Source organism: Herpailurus yagouaroundi, unplaced genomic scaffold (assembly GCF_014898765.1).
Source record: "Herpailurus yagouaroundi ecotype Mexico unplaced genomic scaffold, PumYag 202, whole genome shotgun sequence".
Classification (NCBI taxonomy): Eukaryota; Metazoa; Chordata; class Mammalia; order Carnivora; family Felidae; genus Herpailurus; species Herpailurus yagouaroundi.
Genome location: NW_024412433.1, coordinates 2,920,515 through 2,936,480, shown reverse-complemented (window position 1 = coordinate 2,936,480; position 15,966 = coordinate 2,920,515). Strand labels below are relative to the sequence as shown.

The 15,966-nt window shown below is 64.4% G+C and overlaps 1 protein-coding gene across 1 annotated transcript; it reads left to right on the top strand.

Annotated features, from left to right (window-relative positions):
• Positions 1 to 5,566: 5,566 nt before the first annotated feature.
• Positions 5,567 to 12,613, top strand: ESPNL (espin like). Its single transcript, XM_040450498.1, has 4 exons — positions 5,567 to 5,715; positions 6,951 to 7,063; positions 7,814 to 8,008; positions 9,555 to 12,613. The coding sequence occupies exons 1-4, from the start codon at positions 5,616 to 5,618 to the stop codon at positions 11,160 to 11,162; spliced, it is 2,016 nt and encodes a 671-aa protein (XP_040306432.1). The 5' UTR covers positions 5,567 to 5,615; the 3' UTR covers positions 11,163 to 12,613.
• The last annotated feature ends 3,353 nt before the right edge of the window (positions 12,614 to 15,966 follow it).

Genomic DNA, 15,966 nt, shown 5'->3' with positions numbered 1-15,966 from the left:
CCTGGCCCTGGGCCTGTGGGACAGTCCTCACCTGGCCCCTGCCAGGAGCCTCTTGTCACCGCCACCTGAAACCCACACCCAGGCTCGCTGCGGTTCGGGGCAGCTCGGGTGCCCTGGGGCACATGTCAGTGCCCTGCTGTTGTGGTTTGAGAAACGAGAACTTACCGCTTGAAGTAATTTATTTGCGGAATGATGTATGTATGTTGCCTTTGGGCTCGGGTTCGAGGAGTTGGTCGGGCTCGGCAGGTTCCCGGTGTAGTGGGCGGAGCTTCCCAGGCCACAAGCCAGGAGTGTCCGGGCCCTCAGGGACCCTCGCAGCCCCTGTGTGTCCCTGTGTGGTTCCTGGGGCCAGCCCGGAAGGTGAGATCAGGAGGTGGGGTGGGCACTGCTCGGCTGCCGGGGAGCAGGTCCCGCCTGGCCTCAGGGTGGGGTCCCCGGCCTGTCCCCAGCCTGTCGGGGCAGCGACCCTGACCTCAGCTTTCCATCCCCAGGTGCCAGCACAGCTGCCCGAACCCCCTGGCCTCTTTGCCCAGCTCTTTTGGGGGCCGGCAGTTCTGGTGTGTCCTGACTCCCCAGGCCGTGGAGAACCGGCCCGTCCCAAGCTGCTGGGGGGGGGGGGGTTGGCTGCCCTGGCCATCTCCCAGGTATCACCATAGGATTCGAGACAGAATTCTGGTCTCTGGGGGCTCCCCCAACCAGCCTGGGCCGACTGTGTGGCCCCCCCCCCACCCCGGGCTCACTGCTGTGTCTGCGGGGAGCTGGGGGAGCCTGTGTGGGACTCGGGGGGACCAGAGCCTCCCTTCTGCCTCGCTGAGCGCCCAGGGCAGCAGGCCAGTCCCTCGCCTGTGGCTGGCACGTCCCCCTTCCCAGGCCGCCTGCCTCGCGCTCGCAGGCTTGGCCCCACGGGAGGGCAGGGTGTCAGCTGTGGGCCCCGGGGCCCGGGAGTGGGGGCTGTGCGCCTAATGCAATATTGATGGAAACGCAATATCCACAGGTGGCCGTGCCGGCCTCTTCCTGTGCTGGGCTCAGGAGAGGCAAAAGCTGTCGTCTTCCGCACCACAGGACAGCCCGCGCTGGCCCCGGGGAGGTCGTGGGTCTCCAGAGACGTGGCCCGGGGGACAAGACCAGGCTGGTGGGGGCGAGGCAGGCCCTGCCCACGGCTCAGGGAGGCCAGGCCCCACCTCAGCCTGGGCCAGGTCTGTCTGCCCCCCTGGCTCTCAGGCACCGCTCTGCACAGCGAGGGGTTGGGCCTCTCTGACCTGGGTGGGGCAGGGGCTCCAGGGGCGGCAGCTGCAGGGCTGGGTGTGAGTGAAGTCCTGGTCAGGTGGTGGCACTGATGAACAGCGGCCTCAGGTGGCGAGCACGGCCCTCCAGGAGGGGAGGGGCGCACCCCCTAGCACCTTCCAGAGCACCCAGACTGTCCTGTTCACCCCCAGCCCTGTACTCCCTCCCTCCGGGGTTGGGGTGGCTGCTTCTGGCTGGGTAGCACTGGCGAGTTCTGAGCATCTCCGAGCCGCAGTTTTCCCATCTGTAAAACAGGGTTGAAGAGCCTTGTGAAGGCAGAGGAGATGCACGGTGGGGGCTAAGTCCCTCCCCTAGGTCCAGAAGGACTCTAGGACCCTCTCCTTTCGGCTGGGGAAACTGAGGCCCAGAGAGGGCAAGGGACTCCCTCGGACAGCCTCCTCTCCAGGGAGAGGTGGGGCCTGGCTGTGCGGCCAGTAACTGAATCTCAGCCATGGTGACCGGTGTCCGGCACCCATCTGTGGGTCATGATTTTCTCCGCCCGGGTGGCATTACAGGCCTGTAACCCTGCTCGCCACAGCTGTCCTCTATGTATAATGCATGGCGGGCACAGCATTGCTCAAATCTCACCGAAAACAGGAAAAGACAGCAGGCCGCGGGAAGGGCGCCAGCCCAGGCCCAGATGTCTGCCGGCCTCCGGCCAGTTGCCCGGTTCGGGGACAGTCTTGTCCTGCCAGCAGGACACAGAGGTCGGGACCCAGTATCTGTGCTCCTTCGGCTCCGGGCAGCTTCGGTCAGTCAGGATGCCGGTTTTCCCGCCACCTGGGAAGCTGCACAGCGGACCCGGTTAGAACTCCGGGTGAGCGCCTCTCCAGGGTAACCACGGGGATCAGGTCCGAGCCCTACCGGTGCCGGGTCCTGCCAGGCGCCCCCCGTAACTCCTCATCTTCCTGACTTACAGGCGAGGAAACCGAGGCCCAGGGAGTGGCTCCCCAGCGCTTCTCATTGGTGAGGGGTAGAGCAGGATTCAGCCCCGAGGTCTCCCAGGCTGTAGGTGCCACTCTGGGGCCCAAGTCCATTTCCCTGGGCCTCAAACCAACTGCCGGCCTCTTTCGTCTCCCCCTGCCTGAGAGGCCACTGTGGCCCGAGCTGAGTCCGCAGTCCTCCAGGGGGTGGGGAGATTTGTGCCCCCCACCCCTGAGAGCGGAGGGGCCGAGGGCTCCCAGGCAGGGGCAGGAAGCAGGGGGAGTCCTGGCGGGGCAGGGGCCCCGGGCAGCAGGGGGACCCTGTGGTGCGGGCGCCCCCGGGGCTCAGCCGTCCTCTGTCAGACCACAGGGCCAGGCTCTCTAGCTGTGCCACAGGGTCTGGGGTCTGACTCAACCCTGCCTGAAGGTCGTGAGCCAGCAAACGTCTGTGTCGTGGATGCTGGAAGAGGGCACAAGAGTCCCGGGTCCAATGCACCTTGCAGAGAGCAAGCATCATGTTTTATTGGGTCCCAGCGTGATGTGATATGGGCCCAGATGGCTACCGGGCACACAGGAGGTGGGGGAAGGATGGTGGAGCCTGGGGGACCCCCATTTTATTTGGGAGCAACAAGGTTCCTCTGGGTCTGTCCCTAGAAATGCAGTCAGAACTTGCATCCGTGGAAGGAGTGCGAGAGACCCAGCCGGCGCCAGCCCCCCCACCCCGCCCCCCGAGGCCCACCCATCTGCCTCCTCCTCTACTGCTGATGCCCCTGGACCAAAGGAGCAGTGATCCGAGGGCCTCCCGGAGCAAGGACTAGGGGCTCAAATAAGATTCCGATCCCAGCTCTCCCGCATCCCAGCTCTGGGGCCTTGAGGAAGCCCCTTGCCCTCTCTGATCCTGTCTCCCCGTCTGCTCCCCGGGGGGCTGTGGGAGAGGGGTTCTGTACCAGAGGATCCCTCTGTCTGACCCAGGGATCTGTCCCGCCCGCATCCCCGGAGGGTCTGCTCCCCTGCACCGTGGAGGGTTAAGGTGCATGGTAAGGGATCCCACAGCCACCCCAAGCCCGCCTGGCCACCCGATACCTCCGCCTTCAAATATTAATGCCACACCTCCTGCTCTCCCCGGGGCGGCAGCTGCCACAGGTCCTGACAGCCCCAGGACGGCTGCAGCTTCCCGTGCGCGGCCCGGCCCCTGTCTCTGCGGGTCCTCCCGGGCTGGGGACTGGCGGACGCACCCCAGCCCACCGGGGCTCCCGGGATCTCCACACGGATTCCCGCGAGGACTGAGGTGTGAGGTGCGTGGTGGCTGGGCAGACGGGGTTTCAGGCTGTGTCCCTTTCCAGTGGCCACAGTGGGCCGCGGGGCCTGGACAGGAGAGCAATGGAGCGTCTGGAGACACTCGGGTGCGGGTCAGGGGTTCTCCTGAGGGCACCGCCGAGCTGAGGTCAGTCAGTGCCTCCTCGCAGGGAGGTGGGATCAGGATGTGAGCAAGGGGACACTCAGAGTGACCCAGGGGTTTGTCCAGCAGGACCAGCTGTATCACATGCAGGGCCAGCGCACGACGAATTTGGGGCTGCTTATTCAAAAATGATTAAGAAATTTATTTTTTTATTTAAACAAATTTCTTAACATTTATTTTTTAGAGACAGAGAATGAGCAGGGGCGGAGGGGCAGAGAGAGAGGGAGACACAGAACCCGAAGCAGGCTCTGGGCTCCGAGCTGTCGGCACAGAGCCTGAGGTGGGGCTCGAACCCACAGACCGTGAGATCACGACTGCAGCCGAAGTTGGACACTCAGCCGAATGAGCCCCCCAGGCGTCCCCAAAATGATTAAGGATTTTAAGACAGAGACAGCAGAGCATCAAACAGCGCTGCGACATGGGCCACACCCTCCAGACACCCTCCGGCCACAGGCCACACATCCCACGTGGGGCTGTTTTGAACCATGTCCTCTGTCCTGCTCGGGGCTCTCTGCAGCCCCAACCTGGAGGCGTGTCCAGCCTCCGCTGCCCGCGGAAGGAGGGGTGAGGAGCTCCAGTCTGACGGCCAGGGTGGGGTGCTGAGGGGGGTGCGGCTGTGGTCCGACTGGCTGGAGACGCGAGCCGGGGCAATCAGGTGTCAGAAGGGCCTCCGTGACGCTGCCCAGGGCCCCGAGGTCTGCCGTCCAAGAGACGGCGTCGGCCGGACTTCAACTTTCATCTTTAAACCAAAAAGTGATTTCTCTGCTGCCGAAGGAGGGACACGCAGGGGGCAAGGAGGTGAGCACTGTCCCCCTGCTGGCACCCCTGTGCTGTTAGAGTGGCCTGCATGCCCCGTGTCTCCTGCTGGCTAGTCAGCTGGCCCAGAAGTCTTGGCTTCTGTCAGTCGGTCCCAAAAGCTGAGGCTGCTCAGGGCTGAGCTGGGGAGAGAGCTCCAGGTCAAAGGCTCTTTCGGCTGCCACCCGTCAGTGCTGGGGGCGGGGGAGGTGGCCAGAGGCAGGTCTGTGCCTTGCCCTGGACATGGGGCAGGCTACGGGGGTGAGTTTGGGGTGTCCCTGCAGTGCCGGGCCTGGGTTTCCCCAACCACCAAGCTCCCTGGTGCTCTCTGTTTCCAAGTGGCCTTGGGGAGGGGGTGGCCTGGGCACCACACCACTGCTCTGAGGTGAGGCCACAGCCCCACAGCCCCTGCTTGTGGCTCTGAGAAGTGTTCCAAGTGCCTCTCGGTTTCCCTCTGTGCCCGTTGGTGGGGACTCTGCTCTCCTCTCAGAGGGGGGTGCCCTCGAGGCACTTTGTCTCAGCACGGAAGTCCGGGACGGTCAGGGAGGGGGGGTTGCGTGTACATGAGCGTGTATGTGGGGGCGTGCACATATATGTGTATGTGCGTGTGCGTGCATGTGGGTTGTGTACACGTGTGTGTGCGTGCGCATGTATACACACGCATGTGTGAGTGTGTGCACATGTGCACGGGTGCAGGTGTGTGCACGCATGTCTCATAAGGCCAGAGAGAGGTAAGCACAGGCTGGACACCTGGCCCTGACCCAGCACCTGGAGCTGCCGCGTTAAGCTGGTTCCAGAGAAAGGCTGAGCCAGGCCTTTAGATGGGGGGGCTCACCTGCCGGTGGTGGTGGCCACATGCGGGGGCACGGTGAGTGACGGCACTGAGACAAGTACATGGGGAGCGCGAGGAGTCCTGGTCACCAGGCATGGAGGGGTGGGCAGACACGGGAGGACAGAACCTCAGTCCTGCGCACTTCACCCTCTCCAAGCCCCGTTCCGAGATACACATGCCCTCCTCCCCCACCAGGGAGACTGGGCCACGGCCAGCCTGCCGGATGCCCCCTCCACCCCACCAGTCATGCGGCGGCCCAAGCCAGGGCTCACTGGGGCCTCCTGCTGACCAGGTCCGTGTCCACCCCCAGGTGCCACTCCTGATGACGCCACCGCCACCACCGTTTCCCCCTCCTCCACTGTCAGCTGCCAGGCACGCCCCGGAGGATGGAATGAGGGGCTCGGGTTTCAGGAGCCCCACCCGTGAGTACACGTCTCCAGGGGAGACTGGCCTGGACCATAGGCGCGGGGGAGTGGGCGTTGCTGGCCCCGCCTCTGAGGTCCGTTGGGGGGGGGGGGGGCTGGGAGAGCAGTGGACTCCAGGCAGCCGGGCCCACAAGACCTCCAGGACACAGTTGGGGTCATCCCTCCCACCACCCAGCCCCCAGCTTCTCCCAAATTTCCATTACTGTCTGGGTTGCTTCTTTAAAGGGAGGATCAACATTTTCCGTAATGGACACTTACAATTAACTGGCCCCCTGCGCAGCCCTCCGGGGTCCCTCCGTGAGCCCTGAGCCCCCAGGGCCTGGACGTCCTGCCTGTGTGACCTTGGGCAGCCTCATTCCCTCCCTGGGCCTTGGCTTGTCCGGAGAGAGGTAAATCTCAAAGAGGTAAATCTCAAAGGTCAGGTCACCGGGGCCCAGGCCGCTTCTGGATCTGCTGCTGTTGGTTGGAGCCCCCGGCAGGTGGGATGTCCACGGACTGGCAAGGGCAGGCCGCTGACTGTTAGGGAATTAGGGCCGTTCTACCAAAAATTGAAACGGAGGGGCGCCTGGGTAGCGCAGTCGGTTAAGCGCCTGACTTCAGCTCAGGTCACGATCTCACAGTCTGCGGGTTCAAGCCTCACGTCGGGCTCTGTGCTGACAGCTCAGAGCCTGGAGCCTGCTTCGGACGTGTGTCTCCCTCTCTGCCTCTCCTCTGCTCATGCTCTCTCTCTCTCTCTCTCTCAAAAATAAATATACATTAAAAAAATTGAAACGGAACACGAAAAATCTCAGCAGGCCCCACATTTGTGAGGGTTAGCACCATCTCGTGGAGTGGGTTGTGGTTATACAGTCCCACAGAGGAGTGTGTGCGTGTGTGCGGTGCAGGACCTGTTTCTCGCTCAGGGTGTGGCCCTGGTGTGCATGTTGGCATGCTTTGGGAGGGGCTGCCTTAGGTCCCCAGACCACCCTGTGCCCTCCCCGGCTCCTTCCAGGGGCGGGTGAGGGGCTAAAATTCAGGTTCTCCAACTGGCCAGGCTAGGAAAGCCCCACAGGCGCCCGCAGAGGTCCAGCACCCCGGGTCCCCGGGCGCTTTGTTGGCGGCTGGCTGCAACTTTGGCTGCAAGTCTAGCAGTCCTTCAGGAATACCAGCTCTGCCCTAGATCCAGGGTTCTCTACCCCCCACCCCTGCCTTCTCGGGAAGCCCCTTGACTCTGCTTCCCTTCCCCCCCACAGTAGAGTCTCCCAGCCCAGCCTGGCCTGACCAGCATGACCCACTTCTGCCGAGGGAGCAGATAACCTGCGCAGCACCCCCAAGGGTCACCACCGACGCCACTGCCGTCCCCGCGGTATGCCTCCTGCCTCCTCGTCCCTCTCCCAAGGCCCCCCAGCCAACCCCCCAAGCTCACCTGGCCTCTCATCAGTATTCTGTGTGGCCCAGCCAGGTCACTTCCAGGGCAGAGATGCAGTTGTCCATGGCGGGGGGGTGGGGGTGGGGGGCCTGGAGTCTACTGTCCTCCTCCTCGGGGGCTCCCACCCAGCCCAGGACCCACTGGAGGAGGCCAGCTCCTCTCTCTCCTTTTTTTTCTGGGCCTGAGGCCTTTATAAATCCAACCCACCCCTTCCTTGAAAGGGTGCCAGGAACTCTCAGCCCCTGAGATGTCCGGTGCAAGTTTGGCAAATGCTGCATGGCGCTGTCCCTCTTGGAGAGTTATAGGGCACACAGCATTTTAAAGGCCCTGACAAGTCCTGCAGTTCAGAGTTGGCCACCAGACTTTCCCTATGTAACTGCTCTCCAAATGAGTTTGCCCATCCACATGGCAACTTCTTGTGCCATATATAGAACAAGGGAAGAATCTCGGGGTTGCTTCTCTCAGTCAGAGATCGCCCCACTCACATACCTGGATCCCACAGAACACCAGGGGCCCCTGCCCTCAGAAGCCAACGCTTACCAGGCTGGGTCTCCCCACCCCTCTCTGGCCTGTCCCCACCCCCTCCTCCCTGGGCCTTGCTCACCCCATGTGGCCCTCCCCACCGGTCCCGGGGCAGGGGGGGGAGGTCCCCTCAGGGACTTGAGTGACCTACCCGAGTCTGCACAGGGAGAGGAGATGGCGGCGGGGGACGCCCCAGACTGCCTGGCCGCGCTGCACCTGGACAGGCTGCCCTCGGGCGACCTCGATTGGCTGGTGCCCACGCAGGACGAGCGCGGCCGACCCATCCCAGAGTGGAAGCGGCAGGTGATGGTGCGGAAGCTGCAAGCCCGCCTGGGCGCAGACCCCGAATCCCAGGCCCAGGTGGGGCCCGGTGGGGCAGGGCGGGGCGTGAGAGGGGGCGGGGCGGGGCAGGGGGCGGGGACCTGCCGGAGAGGGGTGGGGCGGGGCGGGGCCAAGGGGTAGAGCGTGGAGGCGGGGCAGAAGGCTCCGTCCTGGCAGGTGGGCGCGGAAGGTGCGGGGCCGGAGCCCGCACCTCGACCGGGCGCCCCACTGCGTGCCCCTCTGTGGCCCCAGCTTCCTCCTCTGCCAGACGATGAAGTTGAACCAGATCAGGGAGCTGGGAACTTCTTCACCTGGTTAGAGGTGTTATTTCCACGTGTCCTTTTATGTAACCATTTTTATCCCACCTCTACCTCGTGTCAGGCCGTGTTCTAGGCAGTGAGGGAGACCAGCCCTGCGCTCCCAGCCCTCACGTTCCAGCAGGGAAGACAGGGTGACTGGGCACCTGATGGGGCGTGGGGGGCAGGGAGGGTGATTCCAGGTGTCATGGAGAGAAGCAGAGCAGGGGGAAGGGGAGTGACGATTCCATACGGGTGCTCAGGGGCAGCCTGTCTGGGGAGGTGGCCTTGAGCAGGGGCCAGAGAGAAAGGAGAGAGGAGCCCTGCGAGAATTTGGGACAAGTGATTCTAAGCAGAGAGAAAATAAGTGCAAAGGTCCTGAGGCATGAGTGGGCAGCCCAAGGACCAGGAGGAGGCTGGTCCCTCTGAGTGCAGTGAATGAGGTGTGACGGACAGAGGTGAGGCCAGAGAGGGAACGGGCGGGCGGATGTTACAGGACTGCTCAGTGTCAGGCCTTTGGGGAGCCTTTGGGAATCTGAGCAGAGTAGCGGGCTCCCCCTAGCTGTCGTGTGCACAGTAGCTCCAGTCTTAACCCTGGAGGGATCCGGTTTTGTCTGCTTCGTCCGGCGCAGGCTCTGCTCCGTGCTCTGGGCCCCCCGCTGGGCCCCGCAATCAGAACTTAGTCGTGCAGAGCACTGCCCGGGGCCAGACAGTCCCAGGCCTCTGGGCAAAAGCAGGTGCTGGTTCAGGCCCCTCACCTGCGAAATGGGGCTCCTCCCCCAGGGGGTCCTGAGCTGTAATCCGGCTGGCACAGAGCCCAGAGGGGGCCAGCTCGGGGTCCCTGTCCCATAAGCCTTGAGCGCCGGGGGGAGGGGAGGGCAGCCAGCAGGAGAGCCCAGAGCAGAGAGCCAGAAGCAGCCACCCAACCGCAGAAGGTTCCGGAGCTTGGCGGGAGGGGCAGGGAGGGGTCTGAGGAGAGGAGAGCCTTTGGATTAAACGCTGAGGAGATGAGATTAGGATGTGGGCGTGGCAGAGCAGAGCAGAGGGACCCCGTTCTGAGGGCAAAGACGGGGCGCCCAGAGGGCAGAGTGGCTGCCCGGAGCCTCAGACTCGGGACTGGGGCCGGCCAGCCTCCCGGTTTATTCTAAGTCCGGCCGAGGGCCAGCTGGAGTTGAGGGGCTGGGCCGGGGTCCGTGGCAGCACCGGGGGCCAGCCCACCCTGGGGGGGGGCAACGTGCCCTCTGCCGGCTGGGCTCGGGGCGCTGCTGACCCGGCCTCCCCGCCTCCAGGGCGACAGCGGGAGCGAGGGCCCCGCGGAGCAGGCGGCCTGGCGGTACTCGCAGACGCACCAGGCCATCCTGGGCCCCTTTGGGGAGCTGCTGACCGAGGACGACCTGGTCTACCTGGAGAAGCAGATCGCCGACCTGCAGCTGCGCCGCCGCTGCCAGGAGTACGAGAGCGAGCTGGGCCGCCTGGCGGCCGAGCTGCAGGCCTTGCTGCCCGCGCCCCTGGTCAGCATCACCGTCCACAGCCGCTTCCTGCCCCGGGCGCCCGGCCCCGAGGGTGAGGAGGCTCCCGCCCCCGCGGCGGAGCCCAAGGGCCCCTCGGGGGCCTCGGAGGCGGAGCGCGGCGAGCAGCCCCTGCCCTTCTGGTGCGGCCACGTCGCCCGGCTGGTGCGCAGCATGTCCCTGCTGCTGAAGGGCATGAACGGGCTGGTGCAGGGCGAGGGGAGGCCCCCGCGGGAGACCCACGCGGAGGCCCCCGCCGGCCCCCCGAGAAGCGAGGCGCAGCGCGAGATCCAGCAGTGCGGCGTGTCCGTGCGATCCCTGCGCGGCAACTTCGAGTCCGCTCCGGGCCCGTCCTGCGCCCCAAACCCGGGCCCCTGGGAGCCGGGGGCCCCGCCCCCGCCCGGGCGGTGCCCGAGAGGCTGCCGGCCCGCAGCCCCGCAGCCCCACAGCAGCCCCGCGGGAGGGGCGCCCGCGCCGGGGGACGCAGAGGAGGCCAGCGACCCGGGCGTCGGCTGCGAGGAGGCCCCGTCGGAGGCGGGGGCCGCGCCCGGCGCCCACCTGGCCAGCCTTCGCAAGGAGCGCATCGTGATGCTCTTCCTGAGCCACTGGAAGAAGTCGGCCTACGCGCCGGCCCTCAAGGCCGCGGCCTGCAGGACCCTGGAGGCCCGCCGCGCCGCGCCGCCGCCGGCTCGGGAGGCGGCGGCGGGGAGCCCTGGGCTGCCGCCCCCACCGCCCAGCGAGGGCCCCCGGCTGGGCCACCTGTGGCAGCAGCGCCACGTCATCGCCCACCTGCTGGGCAACTGGAAGGCCATCATGGCACACGTGCCGGCCCGGCAGCTGCGGCGGCTGAGCCGGCGGCCCCGTGGGCCGCTGTCCCCCGAGCAGTTCCTGCCCCACGTGGACGGGGCGCCCGTGCCCTACGGCGGCCTCACGCTGGACCTCTTCATGCTGGGCTACTTCCGGCTCCTGGAGTGCGAGCTGCCGGCCGAGGAGCGCAAGATGCGCCACCTGCTGTGTTTCGAGGTCTTCGAGCACCTGGGCGCCCACGGCTGGGACGCGGTGCGCGCCTTCCACAAGGCCGTGACCGACGAGGTGGCCGCCGGCCGCCGCGCCTGGACCGACGGCTTCGAGGACATCAAAGCCCGCTTCTTCGGCTCCAGCCGAGGTCCCGCCTGGGACGCGGAGCCCGGCCGCAAGTCGGGGCTGACGCCCCTGGGGCCCCTGCCCCCCGCCGCCGCCCCCAGCAGCAGCGCCGAGCCCCCCGCGCAGAGGCCGGGGTCCGGCTGCCAGCGGGGCAGCTTCAACAGCGAGGACATCTGTGGCTACATCGACCGCAGTTTCGCCTTCTGGAAGGAGAAAGAAGCCGAGATGTTCAGCTTTGGAGACTGAGACCGGCCGGCAGCCTGCCTCTGGGAGTGGGGCGTGGGAAGGGGTTCTGGCTCTCCCTGCTCGTTTCCTTTGCCCCCCGCCTGGTGGCCGGGTGGGCCCCGAGGCCGGGCTGGCCGACACTCCACACGACACTCACTCGCTGTGCCGACGGCCACGTCCAGTCCCACCCCTGCCGGGTTCCACCCCTGCTATGCGAGTCAGTTTCAGTTTCAGTTTCAGAATCCTCACCAGGGACGGAGGAGCTGTCTCTGCCTCCCAGCCGGCCCTGAGGTTAGAGGCCTTGCCCTCCAGCTCCAGGCCGTCGCCCCGGTGTCCTCCAGGCCCCTGGGATGCTGGCCCTGGTTTCCCCTCGGGCTCTCCTTCCAGGGCCCAGTAGCCTGCTGTCACGCCCCTCCGCGTCTCCAGCACCGGTGGCTCCGGCCACGTCCACAGCCTTTGTCTGCCTCCTGCCGACCTTGGGCCATGCCTTTTCACCTCCCCAGGCCTCTGTCTCCGTCGTGAGATGACAGAGCTGGGGGTTGGAGAGAATGGGATTTGACTCAATGGGCCAGCGGCTTTCCCGTCAGGCCTTCCCGAATTCTCTGGGTCAGAGACAAGGCCCACGGCGGTCAGTATAGCCCCACTGACAGACTCACGTTCTGCTGCTGTGCCCTGCTCCCCCCGGGGCGCTCCAGAGGACCCGGGCCCCGAAAGGAAGCCTCCCTTGGGCCTCCTGTCCTCTCCTCCAGCTAACCAGCTGCCCTGGCCACACGGCCCAAGGCAGCGGCAGGGCCCCCCCTGCAGGCTCGGGGGAGCAGGGACATAAGGGATTTTTCGCAGAGAACCAGTGTCTGAAGGAGACTCTGGGCACAGGCGGCTGTCACCCCACCCTCAGATGTGCGCTGTTAGATCAGAGAACATACAGATGGAAGGTTCCGAGGCACAGCCACTTCCTGTGTGGCCCCCCCTTCCCGTGTCACCCGCACCCTCCTCCCTCAGAGGACAGCCCAGGTGCTGCAGGGTGTTGAGCGAACATGGCACCGGGGGCTCTAGGGACAAGCCCCGAATGGCTGGCCGCGGATGTGATTTGGCCCCCGGAGGGTGGCCCGCACCCAGGCCATGGGCCCGAGGCGGGCTGGCCCAGAGCGAAGGGAGCTTGGGGGGAGGAGCACAGGACAGTTGTGCCTGCCCCAGCAGGCAGTGTGTGTGTGTGTGTGGGGGGGGGGTTCCAGAACTTTCCTCTGGGAACCGCCTCCTGCAGTCACACCTCCTGGGACAGAGGTCCCCTGCAGGGTCCTTGCCTGCCTGAAGAGCCTGGTGGGTGGCAGGCTCACTGCTGGATGGAACACACAGCCGGACGCCCAGGGGAGGGGGGAGGGGGAGGAGCCGCTGGCTCAGGCTCTGTGCCCTCCCGGGGACCCGGCCCACACGTGAGTTCGCGAATAAAGACCCCCGTTCCCAGCCGGCCTTCACTGTGCTTTTTGTCTCCCGTGCCCACAGCGAGGGGACAGCCGCCTGTGCCCTGAGAGAGTCCTGGCACTGGGTGGGCACCGAGCCCCCTGTCCCCAGCTCCACCAGACACGAGAGCCAATGTCCTCAGCCCCACAGAGCCTCCACGTCCTCATCTGTAAAATGGGCTGTGGTGCTGACCTGCCCTCTCCGGGGGTCATGGAGAGGGTGCACTGAGTCCCACGTGGGAGGCGTCTCTGTCCTGCGGTGGAGCAGGTTCTAATGAGCAGGGCGCCAACTCCAGGCTCCTGGTCCCCGAGTGTGACCACCGGAGCTATATGACGGCTGGTCCCCAGGGCACTGCCGTCCAGACCCGGCAGGGGTGCGGCTCTGAGGGTGGGGCTGGGGAGCCCTGGCGGCCGAAGGCGGCCGACATTCTGATGTCTCCCTCGTCCTCTCGCGCCGCCTGCACGACCCTGTTGTTTCGAGGGCCTGGCAACGGAGGGGGCTGGGAGGGGGTGCGCGGTGCACACAGACCTGGCCTCAGGGGGTGCTGGCCCCGGGTGCTCAGGACAGCACTGCGCAGGGGGCCACCTGACTTGGGGGGGGTCCCTGCTCACTCCCTGTAGCCTTGGTCAAGTCCCTCCAGGGCCTTGGGACCTCAGTGTCCCTGGGGTGGGGTTGGGCCAAGGCCAGTAGGGGGCGCCCCACAACCATCCTGGGTTCCAGGAAGACCTGGGGTCCCGGTGGAACTGCCCCAAGCGGGGTGAGGTGGTGGCTGGGACCCAGCTCTGAGGCCTGGGAGGAAGGAGAGGGCGCGGGCGCCTGTGCTGGGCTCTCAGGGGCGACTCCCCAGATGCTCTTCTGCAGACTCTGCTTCCTACGGGCTGTACAGAAGCCCAGTGTCCCGGGAGCAGCCCCAGGAATTCTGGGTCCGGTGCTGGGAAAGCCATTTTTGTCCTTAAGACGTTCCAGGCGATTCTGATGCTCAGCGGCCTGGAAACCCCCAGCCCACCAGCAGTTCCCCTGAGGGGAGCAGGTGATCCCTGCGGAGTCGGGCTGACCCCAGCAAGGCCACACTGTCAGCTCCAAGCCTGTTCGGTGCCCGTAAGCCTGTCGGCCAGCTGGCGAAACCCCCGTTGCCCAGATACAGGCGTGCGGAGCTGCAGACTTCAGTGAGGCGAGCAGACCAGTGCCAAGCCCAGGAGCTTCCCAGTGAGCTGGCAAAACACCGGGGAAAGGAAACCCCATCCCGGCCCCGTCAATGTGTGCGGGACAGATAGGAAGAAAAACGAGGCTGTGCCAAAGTGGGGAGGGAACGTCACCTTTCTCAGGGCTAGTGATTGTGTTAGAGATGCCGCCCTCGCCGCCAACACGTGCAGGTTGGATGCGGAGCCCGGCTCTCCCCCGTCTCCTCCTCCCCTCTTCCCCCTCCCTCTCCCCCTCCTCCCCCTTCCCCCTCCCTCTCTTCCCTTTCCTCTTTTTTCTCCCCCCTCCTCCCCCTTTCTCTCCCCCCCTCCTCCTCCCCCCCTTCCCCTCCTTCCCCTCCTTCCCCCACTCCTCCTCCTCCTCCCTCTAAATGACTCTGAAGTTCATATGAAAGGAACAGTGAACAAATGCAGCCGTGGAGGCCAGCCTCCAAGAGGGCCTCCAGGGCCCCCCGTCCTGAGAGCGCATCCTGCGTATCCCTCCCGGGTTGGGCTGCAGAACAGGCCGGAAAGGACCGCTCTCGCTTCCGGGTGGGTCATGAAGACTCCCATCTTCGTCGCTCCCTTCTCTCTGGGGAAAGCCTGCGGCCGTGCAGGTAACAGAGGCCCGTGCAGGCAAGAAGTGAGGCCTCCCGCCCCAGTCCAGCCTTCAGATGACTGCAGTCCGGCTGACCCCTGGGTGCCAGCTGAGGACGGGTCCTGAGGCAGAGGCACCTGCTCAAGTGCCCCAGGGCCATGAGGCTGCGTGGGATCGCGTGTTTGTTGTCTTAAGACACCAGGTTTTAGGGCCATTTGTCATGCAGCCACAGGTAACTAACAACAATACACAAGAAGATTTACGGGGAAGAGTGATGGAGAGGCTTACATTTCAGATATGAAGACATCATATTATAGAGCCCAAGTCCACCAACCACGTGGTTCTAACCCCAAGATACGCTTCACTCAGGTCAACAGACCACAACGGAGAAAGCGGAGATACTGCACACAGAAAACATTGCTCTAAGATGAAGACACCACAGCACATCCGTGGGGGGAAGGAGGCACCGTCAGTAGTAGTCCTGAGAGTGTTGGTAAACTACTTGGGGGAGAGGGGAGCATGACCTTACGGCACCCCATTCCCAAAATAAATCCCAGATGGAAAAATAGACACGGTAAGCCAGTGGAGATGTAAGACACCCAAAGAGGCGTGGGCGGGTCAGGCGCACTGGGATGGCTTTCACAGCCTGACGGTGCTGGGCCAAGTGTATGGGACCGTGTTACCTCCTGCTGGAGACAGTGCCTCAGCCGCCCATCCCGGACCACTCTCTGGTAGGTGCATCGAGCTGGAAAGATGATCACATGTGTTGACGTGGTGATCTCACACTCTGAATCTGTCCCGGGGAAAGAGACACAGAGGTGGCACCATATTGGTCACCACAGTCCAAGATGACACAGCCCGAACGTCCAGTAATAGAAGTGACGAGAGGTCACTTCAAATTCTTGAAGTGTGATATATCCCCAGTATGGTGAAATCTGAAGATCCTCTTGCCAAAGACTGACCACATCGGAAATACTTGAGATGTAACATAAAGTGATAAAACAGGACACACACACACACACACACGTGGGGCCATTCTACCGTCAACAAGTGTAAGGCTGGAAGGGAAGATTCCTGTGTGTTAATAGGGACGGTCCTTTGCTGCTTCACATTTTTCTGTGTTTTCCAAACGTTCTGCAATGAACATGTGTTATTTTTATCATCATAAAAAGAAACAAGCAGCATATTTTTAAGAACTGCACCACTCAAGAGCAATCTGTTGATAAAGATCTGTTTTGAGCTCCTGGTATCGGGTTTCCCAAACCGACCTGTCATGTGAGGTGCTGAGTCTCCTCTCCGCGAGTCCCTGTAAGGCCTCCGTTCTTGGCACAGCACAGTGCTGTGCCCAAGGGGAGGCAGCTCCCTGTGACGGGGGGGGGGGGGGGGGGGCCACCGGAATACCCTGTCCTCGTCCTCATTTCCTCTAGCTCGGTTCGGTGCACGTTAACCCTTCGTGTTCTGGCTGCAAGCACGAGGGCAGACTGACCCCTCTGTTCCCCGTCCAGTGGCCTCCCCAGGGTGGTCCTGGATAGGTGAGAGCCAGAGACATCCATGAGTACCCGCCTTCCCCCTGCAACCACTTGAGGCTGAC

Bases quoted from the DNA above. Each gene is read 5' to 3' on its own strand.
- ESPNL (XM_040450498.1), top strand. From the start codon at position 5,616: ATGACGCCACCGCCACCACCGTTTCCCCCTCCTCCACTGTCAGCTGCC. The intron at 7,064-7,813 runs GTATGCCTCCTG...GAGTCTGCACAG, and splicing joins ACGCCACTGCCGTCCCCGCG to GGAGAGGAGATGGCGGCGGG. The intron at 8,009-9,554 runs GTGGGGCCCGGT...CCCCGCCTCCAG, and splicing joins ACCCCGAATCCCAGGCCCAG to GGCGACAGCGGGAGCGAGGG.